The sequence below is a fragment of the Emys orbicularis genome, chromosome 2, assembly GCF_028017835.1.
Source record: "Emys orbicularis isolate rEmyOrb1 chromosome 2, rEmyOrb1.hap1, whole genome shotgun sequence".
NCBI classification, from domain to species: Eukaryota; Metazoa; Chordata; order Testudines; family Emydidae; genus Emys; species Emys orbicularis.
This window is the reverse complement of record NC_088684.1, coordinates 293,418,742-293,446,571: the sequence shown is the minus strand read 5'-3', so window position 1 is coordinate 293,446,571 and position 27,830 is coordinate 293,418,742. Positions and strand designations below refer to the sequence as shown.

At 49.8% G+C, this 27,830-nt stretch overlaps 1 protein-coding gene across 1 annotated transcript in view; it reads left to right on the top strand.

Annotated features, from left to right (window-relative positions):
* MYL3 (myosin light chain 3) overlaps positions 1–27,830 on the top strand; it is a 58,073-nt gene that overhangs the window by 14,023 nt on the left and 16,220 nt on the right. Inside the window, exon 3 of the mRNA XM_065398485.1 lies at positions 2,532–2,676. Within this exon, the coding sequence (XP_065254557.1) occupies positions 2,532–2,676 (145 nt within the window). The remainder of the gene's footprint in view (positions 1–2,531; positions 2,677–27,830) is intronic.

Below are 27,830 nucleotides of genomic sequence, written 5' to 3'. Positions count from 1 at the left end.
GCTTTGGCATAGCATCTGCCCTAGTAACTGGAGAAGCAAAGAAGGCTGGGAAGCGTTGAGTCGACGTTCTCCTTTTAGATGCCGGGAGGCTTGTCCGACCTTTGCCCCGGCGAGGTAGCTGCTGTGCTCGTCCCGTCACGGGGGGGGGGGGGGGGGGGGGGCTCTCGAGCGTGTCATTTCAGCTGGACCCCCAGCGCTTCTCGCACTTCGCGTTTCACCTGGCTCGTGCCTGAGCAGAGACAACTGCAGACGGGAGCTCTGGCAGGACCAAATAGAGCAGAAAGAAATGTGAGATGCCGGCCGGGCGTGCAGCTCTCGTTGGCATTCAGTCTAAGATTGCCGAAGAACAGACGACCTTCCGTTTGGCAGGGGCTATTGGTACGTATCATTTCAGTGTGCTCACTGGCCGGTAGATTCTGAGGCCTATCAATTGGCCTCCTCCGAAATGCCAAATAGGAGCTTTAATCCTTTCTGCCTTTCTTATAAGCTGCGGAGGGATAGCTCAGTGGTTTGAGCATTGGCCTGCTAAACCCAGCGTTGTGAGTTCAATCCTTGAGGGGCCATTTAGGGATCTGGGGGCAAAAATCTGTCAGGGATGGTACTTGGTCCTGCTAGTGAAGGCAGAGGACTGGACTTGATGACCTTTCAAGGTCCTTTCCCACTCTCCGAGATAGGTATATCTCCATATATTTAGGGTGAAGCAGTGTCACAAGTAGGAGCCAGTACAGTAACTTGGAGCTACTTTTCAAAAAAATGATCCTCAACTCTAATAATCCACAGCTCACTAGTGATCTCTGGAAATCAGTGACTAGCCAGCGGAACACAGAATGAAACTGAACATCAGGCTGGAAAAGCAGACCAAGCATCTGGATTATTTTCACATCCACCTTGGCTTACAGGAGGAAAATTCTGGCTGGACAACACATAATAGACAATCATGGTTTTTCAAGCCACATAAATAAACATAGTAGTATTATTTATCATTTGTACTACCCGGGCACCTACAAGCCCTAGTCATGGACCGGGTCCTCTTTGTGCTAGGCGCTGTCCAAACACAGGACAAAAAGACGGTCTCTGGCCCAAAGAGTTTAAAATCTAAGTAGAAGCGAGACAACAGGTGGAGACAGACAGATGGACAGGGACCGTAAGCTACCAATGACGTCAAACATAAATCAATATAGGTCCCATAGGGGCTTGCCTGATGGAACCCCTGAATGTTGCATTAACCCAGAAAGAAAGATAGAGCGCAAGAGAATATTGCTGGAACTGCTGTTCCTCTGAAATATTGGGGACACTCCCCGTGCATTGTAGATTTTGAACTGGGGAAGTTGCATCATTTCTAGGGATGCTTGAAAAATGGTGATATTTCGAAAAAAGTCAGGCTGCCCTAGTCCCTACGTTGATGGTGGTGAGGTTTTTTTTAATCAGAACAAAAGCTGACATTATCAAAGCTTCCCTGGGAAACTGGGCACACAGGTCCTATTGATTTTAATGGGAACTCATCAGTCGAGTCCCTAAGGCAGTTTCAGAAATCTCAGCCATTATGGTCAAACCCTTCTTTCTATAGAGACTTTTAGTATCGCACTAGCATGTGAATGCTTGTGCGCATCGCTGCGTTCTGCTGGATAAACGATGCCGGCTACATATCCGGCCACCTTTAATCTCCCTTGGGAGAGGCCTGTATGTATGGTGCCAGGGTTCTTAGGGTCTGTCCACGCTGCAGTTAAAAACCCGTGGCTGGCCCGTGCCAGCTGCCTCGGGCTCAGGCCACGGGGCCGTTTAACTGCGGTGTAGATGTTCGGGCTTGGGCTGGAGTCCTGCCTCTAGGGCCTTGCAGGGTGGGAGGGTCCCAGAGTTCAGGCTGCAGCCCGAGCCCAACGTCTACACCGCAGTTAAGCAGCCCAAGCCTGAGACAGCTGGCCCACGGGGGTCTAATTGCAGTGTGGACGGACCCGTTTTGCCTTATCCTCTCTTAGGAATCAGAGAGCTGACGTCTAAAGTTGAGACCGGCCTTGTCTCAGATGGGAACTAAGACTGACAATCAACTAAGTACTGGACAGCAAAGGCACAGAGCTCCGTCACTGCTGGAAGAGCGGCTCACTCAGCAACAGGTGAGCTTTAAAGATACCTGGCAGAGTCCGGTGGACATAAAACAAAGAGATGGGAACCTGCAGTGTAATCCGCTCCCCCCCTCCCCTACACACACACCCCCTGAAAAATTTGATCAAGCTCCAACCTCATGCCTAAAATCCCTAAACTCTCTTTCCATTTAAGTGCTAATTCATAACAATGCCATAACCGACGGCTCTAAAATAGCAGGGGAACTGTCTTGTCCTTTTATAGCAGTGCCCCTATTGTGGGCCCTGGCATGTGATGGGCTGGGTGAATGACACAATGCGTGACATTAAGGGACCGGCAGGGATAAAGACCTCTGCTGGAGGAGTGACTGGTGCTCTGCGTTATCCTTGAGCAGCCACCTCTATCTATTCTGTCTCTCTCTCCCTCTCTTTCTTTCCCTCTTTGTAAAACAGTCGAAAAAGCAACATGCCCCCCAAGAAGCCTGAGCCAAAGAAGCCCGAACCAAAGAAAGAGGAACCGAAGGCAGCACCTAAGCCAGCACCACCACCAGAGCCGGAGCCCCCCAAGGAAGTCCCGTTTGACCCAGCTAACATCCAAGTAGGTATCTTTTCGACCTAGTGCAGGAGGAGCGGTCAGAGCTGTTTGGAGCAGGCTTGTTGCCTTCTGGGCATTACGAGGTTAGGGCCAAGCCTATCTGGAGTTACCCTTTGTCACTTGGCCAGGTCCCGCTGGGGTTGGTGGGCAGCAAAGGGGCTGTGCCCTAGGGCCAGCTCTTGGAGTCAAATCTGCAGATGAGCAACATAATCAAACTCCTAGGGCTTCTCTTTTCCCAAGAGAAAAGCTGAGGGCTGAACTCTATTTGACAAGGGCTCCATTTGATCCCCTTCCCCGCAGCAGGCATGGTTAGAGGCAGCTCCGTCCCCTTCCGCCTTTCCACCCGGGGATGGGAAATCTAACGCAGCGGGGTTTGCCGTGCCAATAGAAAAGACTTGTTTGCCTTAAAGCAAGTGAGTAAATCCACCCACGGTTTCTAAGAGCAGCATGACACAGTGGCGTATGAAGCTTCAGTGTGCACATATGCTAGGTATGCAGAGAGCAGCCCGGGCGAAAGGCCATGCATACTGAGCATCCTGTTGCCTTAAGGGACTGCCCCAAAGGATAACCAAGTGCAATGAGCCTAATTCCATTCTACCTTTCTTAGATCATCTCTGTTACACAGCTGATCCTGTTGATCCCTTGAGTATTTGGTTAAGGCGTGTTCATATGCCTGTGTTGGTGTGTATTTCCTTTCCGATATAGCACAGAGAGGGCCAGATGTTGAGCTGGTGTAAATCAGTGTCGTTGCATTCAGGGCCGGCTCTAGGATTTTTGCCGCCCCAAGCAAAAACAATTTTGCCCCCCCCCCCCCCCGTTTTTTAATTACCCCACCCCTGGCCCCACCTCAACTCCTCCCCTTCCCCAAATCCCCAGCCCTGCCTCCTCCCCGCAGGCTCTCAAGCCTAGGAGGGAGGGAGGGGGAGAAGCGGCGCCCGCGCCGCGGCCACTCGGAGTCTCCCCCTCCCTCCCAGGTTTGAGAGCCTGGGAGGGAGGGGGAGACCACGGCGCGGGCGCTGCTTCTCCCCCTCCCTCCCAGGCTCCCCAAGCCTGGGAGGGAGGGGGAGCAGCGGCGCGCGAATCAGCTGTTTCGCGCGCCGTGGCAGCAGCAGCGGAGGTGAGCTAGGGCGGCCGGGGCACATTTTTAGGGGCAGCATTCTGGCGCCGGCCATGCCGCCCCTAAAAATGTGCCGCCCCAAGCACCAGCTTGTTTTGCTGGTGCCTAGAGCCGGCCCTGGCTGCATTGACTTCAGCGGCGGCTGTTTACCCCAGCTAAGGATCTGGCCCAGACTGAGAAAGAGAGCAAGAACGCATCCAAATGTCAATGTCAGAGATGAATTACCGGAGGGTTTGCCCCGTCGATTCATACAAAATGAACGGAAGAAATAAAGATTTGAAGGCGGGGCAGCTACATTTACCCTTCGCTCTTTCTGGGCCGGATTGTAATCCAGACGCCCCCTAGATGTCTTTAGGAATCACTTTCTCACACCCTTGGCGCGTTAAAGGCTACGCAACAGACGGAAGCCATCAGGCAGGCAGGGCCGGCTTTAGGAAGCGCAGGGCCCAATTCAAACAGTTTCGACGGGGCCCCGGCAGGGATGACTAAAAAAAAAAAACCACGTAAAAAAACACGTGGGGCTTGTACTCACCGGGCGGCGCTCCTAGTCTTCGGCGGTGGGTCCTTCACTCGCTCCGGGTCTTTGGCGGCACTGAAGGACCTGCTGCCGAAGTGCTGCCGAAGACCCGGAGCGAGTGAAGGACCCGCCGCCGAAGTGCCGCCGAAGACCCGGAGCGCCGCCGGGTGAGTAAAAATTAAAAAGGAGCCTCTAGCCAGGGAAAGGATTCTTGGCCACTTGCCCCCACCCCGGCAGCCCTGCCACTGGGCGCGGGGCCCTCTTAGGCGCGGGGCCCGATTCGGTGGAATTGGCCTAAAGCCGGCCCTGCAGGCAGGGGCAGGTCTGTCTGCCTTTTGCAAAGGGTTTGCTTTTGAGCTAGGAAATGAAGGACCCACCGTGGCCATTCATACAGCGAACTCTGGTGGGAACGTGAGCCCGATCAGAATATTTCCACGGACTGATTTAAAACGATGCCAAGGTGCAACCGCTGAGGATCTGGCCCATTGCTTTCATAATGATCCAACTTGTTGCTTGGGAAGTGTCCCAAGCATTTAGGACGAGCAGAAGATTTTAAGGCCACGGTGATAAAATGGGTAAGTCCGGGGGCAAAAAAACCTGCAGCAGAACAGCCTCTGGTGTCACTCCATTGAATGAATGGAGTCAGATCCTCAGCTGGGGTACAAAGTCCATGGGGCCAGACCCTCAGCTGTTGCACATTGGCATAGTTTGACTGAGGTGAATGGAGCCATGCTGATTGACACCACCTGAGGATCCGGCCCGGCTTCTCTAAAGAGGCATTGATTAACTATCAGATGTGTGTGGGGCGGGGGGAGGGGGGAGAGAAGGAGGACAATACCTCCAGCAGCCTTTCCTGCTAGTTAAAAAGTCAAGGCACATCAAAGAGCCGGGGAACGCCAGAGGACATGACTGGGTCACTCTGCTGCCTACGTGGCGTGCTCGTTCAGCTCAGAGCAACTTGGCCCACAGGCGGAGCAGCAGAACATGGCGGGTGCTTTGCTTCCCAGAGAGATTGTCACCCCACATTCCAGCTGAGGGTTTCCGAGAAAGGAAGAGCTGGGCTGGGACCTCCTCTGGTTTCTTTCACATAGCAAGGGCCCCAGACATAAGTGTCTGCAAATGGCGGACCAGGAAGAGGAGACCTATAGCATCCTAGTAAGAGAGAGGACAAACAGGCATAAAAGGACTCCAATGATGGTGGTTATGAGTCTAGCCTAGGACTTTGGAGGGGTAGGTTCCAGTCCATGCTCTGCCACAGATTTCCCGTGGGACCTTGGACAAGTCACTTAGCCTCTCTGTACCTCAGTTCCCCATCTCTACAATGGGGATAACAGCACCGGCCTACCTCATGGTGCGTTCTGATCCTCAATACATTAAAGGCTACAAGGCGCTCAGATTCTACAGTAATGAGAGCCATATTAGTAGGCTAGAGAGATGGGTATCAGTACATTCAAAAAATATATATATTTTAAATTCACCAACTTTTCATAACGTCTGAACATAGTTTCGTGCCACTAGTTTTCCAAATGGGCAGATTTTTCATTTTAAAATAAATGTGCTGCACCTTTTCTCCATCGGAATGATCTTTCATCCTCCCAGACCAGAATTTTCAAATACAACATTTTTTATAAAAGGGAAAAAGGCCATTTTTTGGTGGGAAAAGGTAAAAACTTCCCAGTGGTGAGATCTATCGGTCTGTGGGATGGTCTCCATGGGAACCAACTGAAAACCATTACTTGGCATGTTTAGAACTAGACTGGCTAAACATTAGTAAATGCACAACAGGGAGCGTAGCTACTCTGATTCTCGGGGCCTGAGATAAATGGTCTTTTCTATCTCTAGATTCTATCTTAATAAATAATGGACTAAAAGCCTGATCTTGCACTCCGGAAATGAATGGGACTTTTGCCATTGACTTTAATGGGTTCAGGATCAGGCCCTATATTCTTGTCTCTGTTACATTAGTGTAAAACTGGAGTAACTCCATTTAAGTCAATGGAGTGATTCAGGAGCTGTAGTGGTGGATGGGAGCGCAGGATTTGGTCTGACACTTTGGTACTGGAAAGGACATTAGATGGGATCAAAAGCACATTGAAGTCAGTGGAAAGGTTTCTGTTTACTTTGGTGGGCATTGGACTGGGCCCATGAAGAACATAAGTCCTTCCCTGGATTTTGTCTCATTGTGACCAATACCATGAACTTTCTGCACAGTCTCTTGGCATTGATAAATCTGCGCCCGAGCCTCCCGCTTCTGAGGGATGAGTTGTCCTTCAGACGTTCTGGAGCCAGAACATTGGGTTCTTTATACACACAACGCAAACTGCCTTCATTCCCTGTAGCGTGCTCCTAATGTAGCAGGGGGCCAAATTTTGTCCTGCATTCTGCTCCCATGGATTGCACAGGGTATAAATTGAGGCAGGATTTGGCCCCAGAGTGGTGCCTGTGAAGAGTCCTGGGGATTCTGAGTCCGAAGACCAAGTGCAGTAGGTCATAGAAGATTAGGGTTGGAAGAGACTCAGGAGGTCATCTTGTCCAATTCCCTGCTCAAAGCAGGACCAACACCCACTAGGTCTATGCAGGGAGCTAGAAGGGCTGGGCTAATGGTCACAATTCCAGAAGCTTGGTCAGATGTCTCCATTCCACACGCCCTCGTAACAATATTCACGAACGTACGTGTCTTGGAGACGGGATGGGCGTGGTTTATTTTCACTGGGCGCCTACCGTCCTAGAACCTTGAAAGCCCACCTCTCCTGCAGGGATTTCTTGCCTTGCAGGTTGCACCCCTTGGTATAACCTTGAGTTTCTGGTTAAAAAGCTCCCTTCCTCTTTTGGCAGGAAAGGAAGGATTTTAAGGCTCCGGGACTGCTGCAGCCATGAGGGAGTGAAGCAGATACTGCAGCGGGTGACAGGGAAGATGAGTTCCCTACCAATTCTCAGAGGCGTGGGTTCAGGTCACAGGCACGGAGAGCATTCGGAGAGCCCGTGCTGTGCCCTGGCAGGGTAGCGGAGGAGAGGCAGACTCAGATGGACAAGAAGCGGGAGGGGTGTGGGGGTTGTGTGCGCGTAGGGGACGCAAGAGGATTTCAACCTGTGAGGGTGGGTTTGTGTGCACATGTGAGCCGGAGAGAGGCTATGTATGTGTGTTTGTGTGCGCGCGAGAGAGAGATTTTGTATGCTGGCCACAGTTAGAATCCTAAATAGCCAGTGACAGGTGTGCGGGGCTGAGGAATGGGGCTTGTTTGAAAAGGGTAAATGTACTGATTGCATAAGAAAATGCAAAGGGGGCTTCTGTGGCCAGAAAAAAGCCACCGGTTGGAATTAAGGTTGGGATGTCCTGAAAGCTGGCAGATTGGCAGCCCTGGGATCTGGAGCCCTGACTCTATTGAGCAGAATGGGCAGCAAAAGTGCTGGCTTCTCCCCCGCTGTCCATTACCATGCCTTAACCCTGAGCCACATGGTCCACCCTAGAGTGAGAGGAGAACTGAATTTTATTCATTTATAGGACCAACATGGCTACTACTACACTGCATACATTCTCCAGCCACTGTCGTTCTTTGGCATCTCTGCTGAACCTGCCTTGGACAAGACCAATTAGGGCCCGTTGAGAAGGTTGCTTATGGGACATTGTAACATGTCGCGCACTCACCGCCGCGGCGCCTCCTGCTGGTCAGTCCAGGAATTAGCTCTTCCAGCTCCGCAGCACTCTCCTGCCTCAGGCCCTGTGTCACTCCTGGACCCTGGTGCCCCTTACCCTTGGGGTTCTGCCTCACTTGGGGTATCCCCTCCCAGGGGACCCCTAATCCCCTATACCCACCTTGCCTCAGTGGCTACTGCCAGTCGTCATCTAGCCCCCGCTCACTGGGGCAAACTGCAGTCTGTAATGGCCACTCATCATTGGCAAGGGGCTTGGACCGTCTGCCTCTGCCTAGCCCCGGCCTGCATCTCTGCAGCCCCAGGACCTCCTTAGGCCTTTAACAAGGCCTCAGCCCTTGCCCTTCCCCAGCACTGCTCTGCCCAAGGTACCCTGTGCTCCCAGGCAGCCGAGTCCTTCCCACTCCAAACTGGAGTGAGACTCACCCAACTCCTCCCTTAGCCCTTATATCAGGGCCAGCTGTGGCCTGACTGGGTGTGACCACAGCTGTGACTGCCTCCCCAATCAACCCTTTTCCCTAGGAGCCAGGTAACTGCCCCGCTACAGACATGAACCCACAAGAGATGGCCTGAGACCCACCAGCTCTGCTCATATCAGTCACTCAACAGCCATCAGCTGATAACCAGTTTAAATCATTACCAAATGGTGGGCCAGGACCTCAGCAGAGAGTGAGGTTCCGAGGGTGATTGCTTAGCACGTTCTGAGAATCAGGCCCCTTTCTGGCGTCTCAAGACAGGCACCCAGGATCACTTGCGCGATCTTGCTCAATGGGACAACTCACGTGCTTGGAGTTGGGCACGCGCTTCAAAATTGGCTGAGCGAGGGCCTTGATCCTAAACCTCGTCCCTCCCTCCTGGAGGAATCCTACACATCTCTTTAAAGAGTTTGTGGGCCAGAAGGGAAAGAAAAGACGGAAACGATCCAATCTCTGGGTATTTCCTCACTGGGAAAAACTGGAAAATCGGTCACATTTGTGTCACTTTTCCCACCATGTCAGAATAGGACACTGAAACAGTGCATGTGTTAGACACCCTGTCTGCTCCCCCAGTCCTATTGCACGGGCTATATGGTGCTCTGCGTAATGTCAGGAAGGGTGTAGCAACTACGCCCTTGGTCCTGCTTTGAGCAGGGGGTGGGACCTCCTGAGGTCCCTTCCAACCCTGATCTTCTATGATTCTATGAACTAAAATTCTGACTCCGAAGGGATTCACCCTGGATATCCCATGCAGCACGCGTGGGCACTGGCACGGTCATCCTTGAAGAGGTAGAGAGTATGCTTCTGGCTGGGCAAAAGGTAGAGACGTGGTCTTACCCACCTTGGGGCACAGGGCATCTTTCAGGATGCCAGAAGACATGAATCTCATTGGGGTTCTGGCTTGATCTGGCTCAAGAAGGAGGTGGAAACTTTTTATAGTCTCCAGAGATTGGCTACAGTCTGGCCTTTCTTTCTCCCATTGCTTTTCATTCCTCCCCCTTTCCTCTCTCCTAGGTAATATATTTTTAATGATCACCCCCATTATTATTACTGGTGCATGGTGCTGTCCAGTGGATTTATACTTGAAGAGCAATTTTCCTTACAGCCTCCTCTGCTCACACACTTATAAGTTTCAGTGGTCACCTGTTAGGCTGACATTTTATTTCCTCTGCCTGTAAGTGATTTTTTCCCCCTGAGAGTTTGAGCCAAAAGAAGTTTGAGTCGCAATCTTTGAGTAGCAATCTTTGCTGGCGTTTTGGCCTGGGCCAAAGTTCACTGAAGTTTTTCCGTTGATTTCAATGGGCTTTGGATCGGGCAGTGTTCTTTCAGGGTCCAGCAGCCACCCTCGGCATACACCACAGCTGAGGCCTGCCTCCCTTCTGCTCTTGTCTTCTATAAATGGAAGGGTCTTTCTTCCTCCCCCCCGCTGTGTCTCCTTTCTGTAACAGGAGGGTGTGATGTTGCACACAGCGTACACACCCGGGGAGGGGGCATCTCAGCAAGAGGAATCCAGATCTGGCCTGTCAACACAATCTCTGTTTCCTCTCACAAGCCTCCTCTGCGGCGAAGGGCTATTGTCTTCAATTACCTCCGGCCGGTTCTCCCTCAGCATTCGGGAGCCTGCAGCCAAACCTGGGTCTGTTTTATGTATGCAATACAGCCCATGCCATGCTTAGAATACCCTATTAGTAATTTACTCTGGCGCTTACGGATGGATCCCAGCAGCAGAGATAATTGAAACACCAGACAGTCATAGGACAGTTCTAAAGACAGCTTTGCTCTTTTGTTCACCCCTTTATTTATCACAGTGCCTGTAACGCCAGAGGTACAGACTGTCCTTCATCGGAGAAAGCACCTTTTCCCCCCTCTCTCCCTTCTGAGCAGCTGGCTTGGGTTGACTTGAATCTGGCAACTAACTCTGCAGGTTACTGTCTGATGCGGCGGATGGTATTTGGACTCAAGTGAATGCAGTAGCACTGGCCTGGACCTGACAGTCCCTTGGGGGTTACTCAAGTAAGGAAGCGGGGAAGATCGAGCCCTTTCCTTGTAAGTAGAGGTGGGGCTTGAGTCACCATAACTTGCTCCAGCTCTTGGAGCACAAACAGGCCCAATGTTTAGGGGTATTCCCAGAAGGAACTGGTTTTGAAAGATAGTAATGGGGAAATAGGGACAGGAGAGCTGCCAGGTTAGATACAGAAGGGCAGATCGAAGGATCAGCAAGTCAAGCGGAAGAAAGGGTTTGTGGTTAAGGAACTATATTGGGGCGCAGGAGATTAGAGCCACTCTGGGACCCCCCCAAGTGTCACATGTTTTTCACCATTTACCCTAATTCAGTCCAGGTTATGGAACCGCAGGAAACTCAGGCCTGGGCACATTCAACACTCAAGCTGGGGGCTCTTCGAAAGCAGACCCTGGGTTGCTTAAAACTGAACTTGGCACTGGGCAACTCCTGGCACAAACTACCCCAAAACCAGCCAAACCCATCTATCCCCATACACCCCCCCCTCCCCATACACCCCCCTCTCTCCCCATACACCCCCCCCGCATCTCTCCATCATCTATCTCTCCATCCCCATACACCCCCTCTATCTATCTATCCCCATGCACCATATCTATCTAATCCCCATACACCCCCTCTATCTATCTATCTATCTATCTATCTATCTATCTATCTATCTATCTATCTATCTATCCCCATACACCCCCTCTATCTATCTATCTATCCATCTATCTATCCCCATACACCCCCTCTATCTATCTATCCCCATGCACCATATCTATCTAATCCCCACACACCCCCTCTATCTATCCCCATACACCCCCCCATACACCCCGCCTCTCTCCATCAGCTATCTCTCCATCCCCATACACCCCCTCTATCTATCTATCCCCATGCACCATATCTATCTAATCCCCATACACCCCCTCTATCTATCCCCATACACCCCCCCTCTCCCCATACACCCCCCCGCCTCTCTCCATCATCTATCTCTCCATCCCCATACACCCCATCTATCTATCCCCATGCACCATATCTATCTAATCCCCATACACCCCCTCTATCTATCTATCTATCTATCTATCTATCTATCTATCTATCTATCTATCTATCTATCTATCTATCTATCTATCTATCTATCTATCTATCCCCATACACCCCCTCTATCTATCTATCCCCATGCACCATATCTATCTAATCCCCATACACCCCCTCTATCTATCTATCTATCCCTAAGCATACCTGTCCATCCATCTATCCCCATACATACATGTCCATCTATGCACCTAATTCTCTATCATCTCCATAGGTATCCATTTCTCTCTCTCTCATACTTATATGATTCTCATCATCATAGTTTCTGGCTTGAATTTTAGCTCTGTAATGAAACTCAGAGGTGGGTGAGTTTAACCTGCTTTCAGAGTCTCACCTGGCATCTCAGTTTGGTACAAAAGTTTTGCACAGCTCTAAGTATTAGCATTATAGATGCCCCCTGTTTGTAAATCTTTTTTTCGGGTTTTGCTTTAAAGTCGCTGTCTGAGCTCAGTCAGGATGTGCTGAGATTGCTACCACTGCATTGCCAAGGTGGTGTCAGCCAGGTGAGGCCGGTGGCTTTTAAGGTTCTAGTCACAACAGGAATGTTCAGTAAAGCAGGAGCGCAGGGATAGAGCTGTGTCCGGATCAGGACACTGATGTAATTAATCTAATGATAACCCATGTCTAATAATGCTCAGAATCTGCTCCTGCAAAGGACCTGGCGTGCATCTCCAGCCCCATCCAGCTCTTATGGAAGTCAATGGGAAGCTGATTAGCTTCAGAGAAGCTATACTATCTGAAAATCCAGCCTACTGATTTCAGTGGCGCTACATTGGTTTACACTAGCTGAGGATCTGGCCTTTATTTTCAATGGAGCTACCCTGATTTACACTAGCTGAGAATGCAGCCTGTTAGCTCTAGTCATCAATGTACTCGGGCCTTGGGGGATGGAGTAGAATGCCTTCCTGACCCTCACAGGCTAGTCGATGGTGCTTTGAAGGATGAGGGTTATTTAGTATTATCTTTGCTACCGTAGTCTGCAGAGTGACAAATGTTATTGATACCAGTCAGAAGATTGGGGAGTAGCGCTGTGCTTCAGCTAGTATACCTTGACATTGGAGCTACCCGGATTTACACCAACAACGTATCTTCTTTGCTCTCTAGCTGCATGTTTATCTAACCTCATCACTGTAGTATCTGAGCACCTCACAGTCATTACAAGTGCAGGGAAGTTTTACTCCCAGTTCGCAGATAAGGAATGGAGGAACAGAGGAGCTTAAGCAGCTTACCTCAGATCACATGGGCAATTTTTCCCTGACTTATCAATTTTACCAAGGTCTCCTGATTCCCAGTCCGGTGCCCTATCCACTAGCCCTCCCGCACCCTGGCCCTCCCCTGTCGATTCTTTTTAACACCCAACCACGGTGCGTCTTGATGAGCAGAGAGTTATTAAAAGCACACTCTGGAGACCGAGCAACTCTGTAATAAGATCTGCATTTCTCACATAGCTGCTAAACCTCAATAAATGTGGTTTTAATTGCTATTTGTTTAATGTGCAATAACTGTTCTATTAAATTTAAGTTAAACTCACAACTAAATGCATGCAGGATGCTGGAGCCCAAGTGCTAAACTTTCCCCAAGTGACTCAAAAGCCAACCTGTAGGCATGGAGACCAGTCCCTTTCTTGGCACAACTTACTGACCCCGAGCCTAGGGTCCACCCACTCCCTGCCTATCATTGGCTGCTATCTCCCTCCAAGCTGTGGCAATGCAGGTAGATATACATGGGCTTAAAGGGGCTTCTTTCTTATGCCCTTTGATTTCCCGGCGGGTCCCATGTGAGGAGAGATTGAAGAGCCTGGGACTTTTCGGCTTGGAAAAGAGGAGACTAAGGGGGGATATGACAGCAGTATATAAAATCATGAATGGTGTGGAGAAAGTGAATAAGGGAAAGTTATTTACTTGTTCCCATAATATAAGAACTAAGGGCCACCAAATGAAATTAATGGGCAGCAGGTTTAAAACAAATAAAAGGAAGTTCTTCTTCACCCAGCGCACAGTCAACCTGTGGAACTCCTTGCCTGAGGAGGCTGTGAAGGCTAGGACTATAACAGGGTTTGAAAGAGAACTAGATAAATTCATGGAGGTTAAGTCCATTAATGGCTATTAGCCAGGATGGGTAAGGAATGGTGTCCCTAGCCTCTGTTTGTCAGAGGGTGGAGATGGATGGCAGGAGAGAGATCACTTGGGTTCACAACTGAGCCCTCAGTAAGAGACAGCCCCTGAGCCCAAGAGTTTACAATCTAAGTAGACCAGCCAGACAATGGAGATATTCGTATATGGAGAAAGGCTGGTCTGTTGGTTGGAACAGTAGACCAAGATGTGAGTTCAAGTCCTGACTCTGCCACAGACTTTCTGTATGACCTTGGACAAGTCACTTAGCCTCTCTCTGCTTCAGTTCCCCATGTGTAAAATGGGGATAGTACCAACGCTGGCTTTTCATCTGTAGACCTCAAAGCTCCCAGTAGCATTACCCCGTTTTATGGATGGGGAAACTGAGTCACAGGGGGACGGGACAGGACTCGCCTAAAATCATCCAGTAGCAGAACCCAGATCTCTGGTATCCCAGGTCAGTGGTCACTGCCTCCTCCTATAGTTAGCACTATGTCATAGTCATCCAGTTTAAATCCAGACGGGCCCACCAGACCATCTAGTCTGACGCCCACCACCTGGCTACTCCACACAAAACCCAGCAATGGAAATGAAACCCACAGGAGACTAGATTATTATGTGCCACAGGCAGAGAACAGGAGGGGCCGAGCTGCGCCAGTGCACGGGACCCCTGCAATGGCAGGCAAATGAACACTCGAAGGAGCGCTAGAGAGGTATTAATCCTATCCGACAAGCGGGGACTGGAGGCTGAGAAAAGTCAAGAGACATGCCCAAGGTCATGCTACAAGTCTGGGCTAGAGCCAGGAAGCACACTCGGCAATCCTCTCTTTTTTTTATGCTGGCAAGTTTCAAGGTTTGGAAAAAAACCCGGGAAAGGAAAGGGAAGCGATATGGCCAGAGGGACAATGCAACCACAAGCCCGCAGCGCGCTAGAATTGTTCCTGAGCAAAATCCCTTCTGGAGTGTAATTTCATCTTGCGCTGGAGGCAGACATCTTATAAGGCATTGTTCCCTGCTCTCTCTGTCTGGCCTGTACTCTGAATCACAAGGAGCGGGCATCAGAGGATCTAAATTTAAACTGAAAGTGTTAAGTTATGCCAAGGGTATGCGGTCATCCAGGAGCCAAGTTCTCCTGGATGAGATGGCTGCTTCCTAGAATCATGTACCAAATGGTCACGTACAGGGAGCCGGGGGTTATCATTGCTAATAATAGTGCCCGAGGACGATTCAGATGCATTCACTCGTGGTGTCTCTCTGCACTCAGGACCAGATCCTCGGCTGGTGAAAATCGGCATAGAGCTCTTGAATTCACAAAATCTGTCCATATCCAGGAGCTACTGACTTCAAGGGAGCTACACCCATCTGCAGATTTGGCCCATTAGCTTTAGTGAAGCTAGGCTGATTTGCACCAGCTGAGAACCCAGCCTATTGAGTCTAATGAAGCTACACTGATTTACACCCGTGGATGATACAGTCCATTGATCTCAATGCAAATGTGCTGATTTACACCAGCTGAGGCTCTGGCCCATTGATTTCAATAGTGCTGTACTGATTTGCACCAGTGGAGGATATGGCCCATTGATGTCAATGGAGCTGGGCTGATTTGCACCAGTGGAGGATATGGCCCATTGATGTCAATGGAGCTGGGCTGATTTGCACCAGAGGAGGATATGGTCCATTGATGTCAATGGAGCTGGGCTGATTTGCACCAGAGGAGGATATGGCCCATTGATGTCAATGGAGCTGGGCTGATTTGCACCAGAGGAGGATATGGTCCATTGATGTCAATGGAGCTGGGCTGATTTGCACCAGAGGAGGATATGGCCCATTGATGTCAATGGAGCTGGGGTGATTTGCACCAGCGGAGGATATGGCCCTTTATGTCTCCCACCCCTTGGTTGCAGTTTGGGCAGGGTGCTAATGGCACATGAATACAGAGCTGGGGGGAGGTGATGGCATGACCTCCTTGGAGAGAGAAGGCCTCTCTCCAGCCCTAAAACAGATGCAGCAGGGGCGAGCTTCCCCCCCACATCACCCCACTCATGTGCAGGGAGGGATCGCGCCGAGACGTTATGATGGCGTTAAGTCCTTGATCTCTCCCCTGAGACAACCAGCCGAGCCTGCAAGCACTGATGTGCGTGAGCACGTCTGGATAGTCATATAATAATGCCACCATCAATCAGACTGTAATGGTGTGGGACTCACCCCTGCGGCGCCTCCTGCTGGTGTCTTGGGAATTAGCTCGTTTCCAGCCTTGGAGCGCCCTCTGCAGGCCAGTGTCCCACTGCCGCTAGGCCCACACCTCCCTCCCTGGACTCCAGTGCCCTGTTAGCTGTGGTGCTGCCTCCTGGCAGTAACCCCTCACTCTCAGGGTCTCCCCTCCCCAGGGAACCCCCACCCTCCTATTCCCACCTCGCCTCAGTCATAGGCTACTGCCAGTCACCAACTAGCCCCCGTTCCCTGGGGCAGACTGCAGTAAAAGCCACGCATCACAGGCAAGGTGGGGTTTGGACCTGCTGCCTCTGCCTAGCCTTGGGCTGTCCCCAGCAACCCCAATACCTGTTTGGCCTTCTACTAGGCCACAGCCTGGGGGGTTTCCAGGCCTGAGCTCCCCAGCTCCCTTAGCCTTCCCCCAGCCCTGCTCCACTCCAGGTACCTTCTCTAACTCCCTGCAGCCAGGCCTGTCTCCCTCTACAGCTAGCACATATTTTGGGGCTTGGATCTGTCTGGATTTGGACACTTCCTCGCCCTGAGTTTCATTTTGAATGACAGGTTTGAGCCCAAACTGAAAGAAAAATACAGGCAAAAATTGCAGAATATTCACTTGGTTTAGGGTCCAAACTTGGCAAGAGAGTGGATTTCCCAAGATTTTGACCCACAATCCATTCATCTGAATGATTTGCATCCTTTGAGGTAGAAAAGGGACAGACTCAGCTGTGCGAATGCAATGGGTATTCTTTATGAGGCTGCTGGACCCAGACAAACTGTGTAGTTCTCTCTGGCTTCTAACTCCCAGATTCACTAAACAGCCTGGACCAGTCAGGGTCCACACCTCATTAACACTGCCAAAGTTTGAACACACCCATCTGGCTCCAAACTTCAAGCCTGGATGCTCTAATGGGCTGAACCAAATACCTGGATCCAAACCCCTGAGCTGTGGAAAGGTTTGGATCTGGGTTCAGCACTGCAGATGCAACCCACGTCTCGTTCAGCAGCAAAGCAGCTGGGACGTGGGTCAAGTTAGCCCTAAAAGTGTGTGAGGGAGGAGAATTTTTAATCCTCCTTCCTTTTGATAATTTGAAATTTTGTTGAAAAAAATGCATCAAAATGTTAACATTTCCAACAATACTGACCAGAAAACTTCATCTGAGCTTCCCATTTTTTTTTTTTTAGCAAACTCCTCGATCCAGGCTAAGTGTCTGGAACAGTTGGGATTGCAAAGAAAGCTCAGAACACAATGTTTGTCAGCTTGCAATGAAGCGTGTCCTCTGTAGGACAATAATAAATTACAATAATGGGTCCAATTGTGCCCCGGGGGCAGATCCATCAATGTGATGATTTGCTCAGGGGATCAATTTGGCCCATTAAAGACCATGGCTGAATTCCAGGATGATTATTTCGGGAGAGGCATGTAGGTTGACTGCCAACTCTGAAACAAAACCAGAGCTCTCTGTAGTGCCAATTCTTTATCGCAGCGATTCTTTGGAAAAGCCAGAGTGACCCTAATTATTCAGGGACGCGGTTACACAGCACAGCAGGCAGTGTGACATTTCTAGCTGGGTAGATATGATTTACACGGCTGGAATTTTAATACTGTCAAGTGCAAAGGCACGGATTCAACCTACAAGGAGCCTGGATCCTCAAGGGCATGTTGCACCATTCCAGTGTAGGTTGCACTGTTGGGACATTTGTGTCACGATATCAGGAGGCCTTCATTGCAGCATCAGGAAGTCAGACTGGTGGGGCCATGATGGCGGTGGGGAGGCATCTATGTATGCCAGGCAAGCATTGTGTGCCCTGCATGGCCGACTGGCTGGCTGTTGTCCAACTGGTGGCCTGCTGGCCAGATCTGGCCCACAGCACAATTCCGTTTGGCCCCCATGGAGGACGCCATTTTGTAGAACAAACCTCGGCACGGCATGACCTCACACACCATATGCGCACGGTCAGGGTGGCCACTCACACATTCCTGGAATACCAGACATTCTGGTACTTTCAGGAATGGTATGAACCTGCCCCCGCTAGTATGACCTCGCCTCCCTCAGCGTGATTGCATACGCATGGTGCATGTGAGGTCATGCCTCCTGAGGGATGTCATTTTGAAGAGCTCACTGCGTCGCCCCCACCGGCATGACCTCGCATGTACGGTGTGCCTGAGGTCACGCAGGCAGGGGCAGAGTGGCGCATTCTCCATTATGGCGTCCCCTGTCTCATACTGGACAAACCCACATCCGGTTTTGTCTCAATACCAGACGGGCAGCGGCGGCTTCAGGCACCAGCGCTCCAAGCACGTGCCTGGGGCGGCAAGCCACGGGGTGCCCTGCCGGTCCCTGCGAGGGCGGCAGTCAGGTAGCCTTCGGCGGCTTGCCTGCGGGAGGTCTGTCGGTCCCGCGGATTCGGCGGCAATTCGGCGGTAGGTACGCTGAAGCTGCAGGACTGGGGACCTCCCGCAGGCAAGCTGCCGAAGGCAGCCTGCCTGCCATGCTTGGGGCGGCAAAAAAGCTAGAGCCGCCCCTGCAGACGGGGGACAAAACACCCCAAAAGAGGTGTCTAGTTTGTAACCGGACGAATGATCTCTGTCCACGCCACATGGAGGACTCCATTTTGGACCACCTACGGCGTGCAAGTGAGTTGTTGCATGCCTAACTAAAACTGTTATGGCCTGCCGGTTATAATCATAATGACAGCGCTGTGGGATTTTCACCACAGTGTCACGGAGTCATGAGTAGGCTAGACAAATATCTGTCAGGGATGGCCTAGATAATACTTAGTCCTGCCCTGAGTGCAAGGGACTGGACTAGGTGACTTCTCAAGATCCCTTCCAGTCCTTCGATTTTATGATTGTGACATATATTGCAAGCACAGTCAGTATCTTTGGGGACCATGTTGTATTTGACATTGAAAGTATGAAAATCTCAAAAAGCCATTATATTGAGATGGACCAGGCAGTATGAGGCTTTGACTATTAGCGGTAAATATGCCCAATGGCCTGTGATGGGATGTTAGATGGGGTGGGATCTGAGTTACTACAGAGAATTCTTTCCTGGGTGTCTGGCTGGTGAGTCTTGCCCACATGCTCAGGGTTTAGCTGATCGCCATATTTGGGGTCGGGAAGGAATTTTCCTCCAGGGCAGATTGGCAGAGGCCCTGGGGGTTTTTCGCCTTCCTCTGCAGTGGGGGTCACTTGCTGGAGGATTCTCTGCACCTTGAAGTCTTTAAACCACGATTTGAGGACTTCAATAGCTCAGACATAGGTTAAGGGTTTGATACAGGAGTGGGTGGGTGAGATTCTGTGGCCTGCGTTGTGCAGGAGGTCAGACTAGATGATCATAATGGTCCCTTCTGACCTTAAAGTCTGTGATTCTGTGATGAGTTGTATAACATTCATAGACTTTTTGTATCAATACAGGTGATGTGTATTTGTGGGTTCCTGGAATCACTAGGGGGCGATTAATTGCAAAGTCCCAAGCCTGTCTATACAGCTTGACTCGCAGGGCAGGGCAAGGGACTGGTTTCATCTCATTTCCAGAGACCAAGAGACAAAGAGAAGGCTTTGGGTATAAAAGGTTGAGTTTAAACAGACCCAGGAGCTTCATTTTGATTCAGAGAAGGGCCAGGCCCTTCTGTCCAACGGGAAGCCCCAACTCTTGCTGAAGAGTTGGAAGGGACATTGGCCTACTGCAAAAGATGAGCAATTTTCCTGATACAGTTAGTGAGCATTTAAACCTTTTTATTGTTTGATATGGGACTGGAGCTGTGGAAAAACAACATGGCTGTGTCTGAGAGGACTGTCTTTAGGGGTGAGAAGATATTTTGGACTCTATAGTCCAGTCAGTCCTGGACCTCTGCTATGTGACTCAATGGAAATTCTGAGTCAGCCAGAATTCACTCTTGGGGTATGTCTACACAGCAAAGGAAAAACTCTGGCTGACCTGCACCAGATGACTCCAGCTTGGGCTGTTTCATTGCTGTGTAGACATCTGGGCTCTGGGACCCACCCACCCGGTAGAGTCCTAGAGCGGGGTCTCCAGCCCCGAGCCCACACGTCTACACAGCAATGAAACAGCCCCGCGAGCCCGAGTCGGCTGGCACAGGCCAGCCACGGGTGTCTGGTTGCTGTGTAGACATACCCTTGGAGTCCCAGCTACAGGGTAATCCCTGCAACACACCAACTACCCAGCCCAGCCCTTTATGGTCTTCTCCTTTAAGCAGCCAGCACACACAACATTTGACTTCTCCTGCCATTTATCCAAGGGTGGTTTTAATTTTTCATATTACTTTGCTGGTTGAGAACATCTGAACAAACATCTGCTGCAAGGCTTGTGGTGTGGGGGGTGGGGGAGAAAAGGAGGTGAGCCAGCCTTCAATAAGTGGTCAGAGAATCCAAGCTCATGTTGCTGCAGGGGAAGAGTCAGGCTAAAATGTTTTACATTTCTGGTGCCGAACGTTGCCAGAAACTGTCTCCGTTTCTCCAAAGCGGCTCTAATTCTCCTGCTGATGCCTCAGAATTCCCCATGCTATGGAAAAGGAACATGTTCTCAATCACAGAAAGAGGCTATCTCTTTACAGACTGAAGCCTCCCTGCCAACTTGGCTTAACGTTTAAAAGAACAAAGACCGACCCCAGGCCCTCAAAAACTCTCTTCTGAAAAAGTACGCTAGCAAGGAGGAGGCTGGGGTTGGCTGTCCCCTGTCAAGGTGGGTTGCTGTTCGTCAGTCACCCGAAGACCTCAGGGTGGATTGGCCACAGGCCGGGACCAAAGTACCAATAGTAAAGGAGAGACTAAAGTGTGAACATGGGGTCCGTGTTCCTCTTTGGTTGGCGGCCCTGGAGAAGTGGTGACTGAGCGCTGGAGACTCATGTTCCCCGTGGGCTGCTAGGTTTAGCCTTTAACACCCTGAGGGTTTGTGGATTTCTCTTCTATCGGCTGCAAGCTAGAGATTAGAGCTGGTTGGGAATTTTTCACAGAAACGCTTATTCCATCGGAGAGTGTCAATTTGTCAAAACCGCAACTTTTTGCGAAAATGTATCAGTGCCAACAGAAATGTCAGGAAGGTTCCTCAGGTCCAGGGTAGAATCTCTGGCCTGCCCCGTTATAGCCAATAGCCCAGCACCCGGGTTCCCACAGCTCAGCTGAAGGCCCTAACCTAACCCAAGTTCAAGACCTTGCTCTGAATCAGGGAGCGCGTGGGCTAGTGGCTCTCACAGGGTGGGGCTCTCATTGTGGTTTCATGAACGTTTTCGCTAGGGCTAGGCTCGTTCCGATGTGGAAACAAAAACAAATGTGGCCATGTTGACATTTTTCAGAAGACGGAATTCTTGTTTCCCCTGCGAGAGATGGGCCCGCAACGAAACCCTGCCCCTGAGCAGACCTGCAGCTACGTGTTGTAGCTTGGGCCCTTCTCTAAGCAAGGCCAGTCAACCAGCCAGACCCTTGTCCCAGCTGCAGCACTGTTCTCCTCCCTCTCCCTAGTCTTCGCCACAGCCTCCCGCAGCTTCTCACACAGGAAGTAGAGAGCCTTATGCTTCTTCCTCACCTGAGAGCACTGGTCCCTGCATGGAGCAACGACGAGACCCCTGCCAGAACTTCAGCGAGCCACTGCTCCCCATGCAGCCAGCCTCCCCCACCTAGCTTCTCAACAGGCTTTGAGGGAGGAGAAGGGTCAGAGAGTGCAGGTTGGAAGGGAGAGGTTCCTGGCATGAATCATCATAGAATCATAGACTATCAGGGTTGGAAGGGACCTCAGGAGGTCATCTAGTCCAACCCCCTACTCAAAGCAGGACCAATCCCCAACTAAATCATCCCAGCCAGGGCTTTGTCAAGCCTGACCTTAAAAACCTCTAAGGAAGGAGATTCCTCCACCTTCCTAGGCAGATCCTGTCCGGATCTTTGCAGGCTAAAGCCCTGATCTGGCCCTACCTCCCTTCTTCCCAGCACAGTGCCCCTGAGTGGTTGCCCCAAACCCAGGAAATTTGGCCCAGATCCTCAAAGGTATTTAGGCTCCTAACTGCCAAAGGCTTTTGAGGATCTGGGCCTTAATTTGTACCAGGACCATGAGTATAAGTGGTGGAATAACAAGACAGACAACGGTGATACGTCACCTACCATGTAATGTGGACAGAGAGACTCAGGAAACCCAGTTAATGGGGACAGATCTCAGATGACCTGCTTACACCTGAGGAGAGGAAGAATAGGCTAAGATTACAGTGCAGGGCTCGGAGACCAGGGTTTTGTTCCTAGCTCTGTCAGGGCCTGAGGCAAGTCACTCCACCTGGGCTGCTGTGAGTCATAGAAGCTGCGCGGGGATCCCTGTGGAGTTTCTGTGCTCCACAATGACTACAGAAGATGTGACTAGCGATAATCGGGAAGGGCACTTAATCCAAATAACAGGCCATTCCTGGGCCACCCCAGTCAAGCAACTCCCATGATATCTTGCTCCAGCCAAGCCCTATTCTTTTAGCAAGCTCGGGAACTCCTGGGACCCAGAGCAGGTTCCCATTTGCCTTCCAGGGGAAGAGGGGATCGGGAGGATTCAATGGCTGGGAAAGAGGTAGGAGGGCGTGGGGACTTGGAGGAGAAAGGGTTAGTGGGTGGGTTGACCAGCAAGGGGGCGATTCAGAGCAGAACATTTATGAGAGGGTTTGTAGTAGGTTCAGGAGGTGGAAGGGAGCATTGAGGCAGATGTGGGTTGGTAAGAAGGTTAAAGAGGTCACTGCACAGACAATAATACTCATCCTTAGTATTAAGAGCAGCCTGAGTATCTATCTAATTTATCCATCCATCCATCCATCCATCCATCCATCCATCCATCCATCCCCATACACACCTCTATATCTATCCCATAAACACACTTTCTATCTATCTATCTATCTATCTATCTATCTATCTATCTATCTATCTATCTATCTATCTATCTATCTATCTCATTCCCCTGCCTACACACATTTCTCTCTCTCCATCCTCTCTTGTATGGATTATGCGATGGAGAACCTCAGGTATTCACAGATCAGAAAGAATTTCAAGAAGCAGATGGTACCAGAGCTCATGGACTACTGAACCAGGGAGCATGACCTGACACTAATAAAGGCATGGGCCTGGGCACTGCAGGCTTTTGCATGCCACGGAATAGCTCTGTGCACAAACTGATGGGTTTGTGGGTTTTGCTGCCCAGCACAATGTGTGTTAATAGCTTTAAATAGTGGAAAAAATCTTGCAGGGCACAAATGCCACCTCATCACCATGATACAGACCTGGATGGGTTTCCGGGCCTCTTCCCAACCTCAACATTTCTAATCCCTAAATTGGACTCCTGTGAAAAAGTCTCTTCCTCTTTCCAACCCAGCCCCTGCCCCGGTTAGTTAAGAACCTCATTATTAACATTAGAATTCCTTAGCCTGCTGTAGAAGAGAAATGCATTGGTTCCATTTTGGGGACTCCTTGTTTGCGTTGTTTAAATGCTTTCCCTGTGATACCCTAATAAATGCCAGTTTAGCACTGGCACGGTTTTATTAATAGGACTTATTTCCTAGTAATCTTCTGCTTGACTGAGATAGAGGTGTAAAAAACATCTTCCTGACACTGAGCTATTTTAGGCTGTGGAATAATCTCCCATGGGGAGTGCTGGACCCCCATCACTTGGGATATTGGAACTGAGCAAAACTGGATATTGGATAAAATGCGCTCTAGGAAATAATCCTGCACTGGCCTGGGGACAGACTGGATGATCTGATTGGCTTCCATTCATCTCTCACCCGCTCTGATTCAGTGATAAAATACTTCTGTGCCATTGCTCAGAAAATTGGACAATATCTCATACACAAGGCGGGGCACTAATCATAGTGTTTAACACGAGGGTCAGATCCCCAGCTGGTGTAACCCAGAGATGTTCCATTGAAGTCAATAGAGCGATGATCATTTAAGGATCCGGTGCACCACCTTCCAATCATGGTGGAAATAAATGAATGAAGATTCACAACAACTCTGTGCAACAAAAGTCCCCATAGAATCATAGAATAGAATCATAGAACTGGAAGGGACCTCGAGAGGTCATCCAGTCCAGTCCCTTTGCTCTCAGGGCACCATCAGAGACCTGCAGCGGGACTGGGATCCCCCGGGTCCTGCAGGACCCGCTGCCATAATAGCGGGAGTGGCTAAAATGTAAAATGTTCTTTGTTGCAGGTGGGATTGGGTGAGCATAAAAAATAAGACTGTGATAATTTGCAGGAAAACTCTATATCAACAAATGGTTTAAGCAAGATTTGTTTAATTCTTTGAGTGGTAAAAATTGTGTCTGAATTCTGTTTATATATGTAATATGTTAACCGACCGGTTTTTTGTCTGATTGGTTTTTTTAAGTAGCATAGCAGATCTGTCTCTCGTGCGGGATTTGCAGGATCTAAGGTTTTTGCTGGTGGGAGTGGATAAGAATGCAAGAAACAATGCCAGTGCAAGTGGGAGTCGGTATTGCGGGGCGGGACAGGAATGGGATTAAAAAAATAGTCCCACACAGTGCTCTAGTCATCATCCCCATTTTACAGGGGGCAGGAGGATGAGGCAACAAGAAGTGTCAGAGATTTGCAGAAGTCCATGCAATGAATCAGCAGCCAAGCTAGGATGAGAGCCCAGAACTCCCTGCACACACACACACAAAGGCCACAACCACATGGAGTTAATTGTGCTAGGTGCTGTACAAACATATAATCAGTAACTGTCCTTGCCCCAAAGGGCTCAAAAACACAATGGCTGGCAGAGAAAACACCAATGAAAGCTGAACTCTTTCCAAATAACAGCATAATGCTAAAACAATCACCATGGTTCACTCGCAAGTAATAGTGGGTGTAAAATATTGTCCTTGGGAAAAAAAAGTTACCCTGAGAATAATCCCTAGATCTTTCTAGTGCTTTTCATCTGTAGAGCTCAGAATGCTTTACAAAAGAGGTCAGTATCATTATCCGCATTTTACAGATTGGGAAACTGAGGCAAAGAACAGTGACTAGTGAAATCATTTCGTCAGCGCGTGGCTTTGGGCATTATGGGCCAGATTATCAGCGCTGATTGAGTCACCTAAGTAAGTGGCCAGGTTTTCAAATTTTGATTTCCATCCATCCGAGTGAAAATGGGACATATTTTCAGTTTAAAAAAAAAGCAACCCTTGATCAGAAACAGAGCAGAGAAAGGTTCTGGATTGAGAGTGGCGGGGCCCTATTTTCCTCATCCTATTTCACATTGACCCGCTCTACACAGAGGGTTTCCATAGGCCCATTGGACATGCCAGACTGGATCAGACCAGGGGTCAACCTAGCCAAGTAGCCTTTCTCCAGCAGTGGCCAGCACCCTACGGCAGAGATCGCAATCCCTGAGGTACATCAGCACAGGAGCTAATCTGTGGCTTTTTTGTTGCTCTCTTTCAGCTTGAATTCACACACGATCAGATTGAAGGTGAGGAGGATTTGCATCTCTTTCCAGGCGGTGGCGGTGGGCGGAATGAACACAGCCTCCGGAGCTTATAATTCACTTGACAAAGAGGAGACTTAATTAATGGCTTTGCTATTTGTGGTATGGTAGCACCTGGTGGCCTCAACTGAGATCGGGGCCCTACTGCGCTAGGTCCTGTACAAACACATAGAAAGAGACAATCCCTGCCCCTTACTGGATAAATAGACAAGACAGACAACGGGGGTGGGAGGGAGGGAACAGATGGGCAAATGACTTGCCCAAGGTCATCCAGCAGGACAGAATGGGGAATTAGAACCTCACTATCTCAAGTTCCCAGCCAGTGCCTTAGTCACTGAACAAACTGTCATATCACCCCAGCTTTCTAACCTGCTTTCTACCCTATAATGCCTGCAGTCCAGCTGGGCTAATTCCATGACAACAGATAAATGCTCTGGTCAGGGCAAGTTCTCTCTAAAGGCAGGGGCACAGAACCTAATAGTGGGTGCGTACTCCAATGTGAGTAAAAGACACATCGCAACTGTGGTTTTCTCTGTGCTTAAGCAAAATAGAGTTGTTCCTAATTTCATGTCTGGGACCAGATCCTCGGCTGGTGTAAACTGAGGTAGTTTCACTGATTTCAGCTACAGTAAGTGATTTCAGTGGTCATGTTTCTTAGGGCTTGTCTACACTATGGAGCCTTTGCCAGTATAGCTATGCCTGCAGAGGCCCCTAGTGGAGATGCAGTGTAAGCCAACAGACATGCTGGCATGGCTACACCACCTCCCCATACAACTTTAGCACTTTCTCGCCACAGATTCATAGATTCCAAGGCCAGAAGAGAGCATTGTGATCATCTTAGTCTGGTCTCCTGTACAACACAGGCCATAGAATTCCCCCAAAATAATTCTTAGAGTAGATCTTTTAGGAAAACATCCAATCTTGATTTCAAAATAGTCAATGATGGAGAATCCACCATAGAATCATAGGACTGGAAGGGATCTTGAGAGGTCATCTAGTCAAGTCCCCTGTATCCATGGAAGGACCCTTGATTCTTGGTAAATTGCTCCAGGGGTTAATTACTCTCACTAATAAAAATGTATGCCTTACTTCCAGTCTGAATTTGTCTAGTTTCAACTTCCAGTCATTGGATTGTGTTAGACCTTTCTCGGCTAGACTGAATATTTGTTCCTCATCTAGGCATTTATAGACAGTAATCAAGTCACCCTTTATCCTTCTGTTTGTTAAGGTAAATTGAGCTCCTTGAGTCTATCACTATAAGGCATGTGTTTCATCCTTTAATCATTCTCATGGCTCTTCTCTGAACTCTCTCCAATTTATCAATATCCTTCTTGAATGGTGGGCACCAGAACTGGACACACCGTTCCAGCAGCGGTTGCACCTGAGCCAAATACAGAGGTCAAATCACCTCTCCACTCCTACTTGAGATTCCCCTGCTTATGCATCCCAGAATTGAATTAGCTCTTTTGGTCAGAGTGGGTATGTCTGTGCTGCAATTAAAAACCCGTGGCTGGCCCGTACCACTGCAGTTAAAGAGCCCCTTAGCCGAGCCCCTTAGACCGAATCAGCTGGCGGGTGTCTAAAAGCAACATAGACACACCCTAAGTCACACGTGACGCTCATGTTCAGCTGATTATCCATCATGTCCTCCAAATCTTTGTCAGAGTCACTGCTTCCCAGGACAGAGCCCCCCCCACCATCCATCCTGTACGTATGGCCTAGTTGAGTCTACACGAGGGGTTTTGCCAGCATAGCTATATCGGCTGGACTGTGTGTGATTTTTTTCATACTCCTTGCTGACATAGCTGTGCTGGCATAACTTTGTAGTGTAGACTCGGCCTGTGCACCAAACAATTGTTGAAATGTCCCTCTCTTCTTTTTCTCTTCCTTACTTTGATGGCTAATTTTGTTTGGGTCCAGATCCTTCCACAGCAGTCCCCTGGCTGTGTGTATGTACAGTGTCTAGCACATTGGTGTCTTGCTACGTGATGGGGAGAGTAGTGGTCTAGGTCAGAAGCAATTTACAACATCCCTCCACCCCAGGCCATCTCAGCTGCTCCAACCTGCGAAGAGGAGAGACAGAGCCAAGGCTCCAGTGCCCCCCCCTTGTTCTGGGCAGGGAGTAAGCAGGTGCATAGCACCTTCTGGCCCCTGTGCTGCTGGACCCAAGATCTGGGCAGACCCTGGAGGGGTGAAAGAGAGACTGACTTCCTTGGGCAAGTCACCATCTAGCATGTAAAGCAGGGGTGAGGCGAGCCCCCTGGCGGAGCCTGGAGAAGTGATCATTGATGGTACTTGGCCATATGGTTGGCCTGGTGACGGTTGGCTCACACGGAGATGCTGCAGAGGGGAACAGAGACTTTCCACATGGCTGTTCCTTCAGAACAGTAAGTGGTTTTTTTAGCGCCATTGTTTGTCCCTTTGGATGAGGTGTATCTCCTGACCCCACACCCACCTGGATGAGCAGAGCTTGTTTATCCCACAATGACCAACCCTTTCTTTCTCATAAGCTATGCA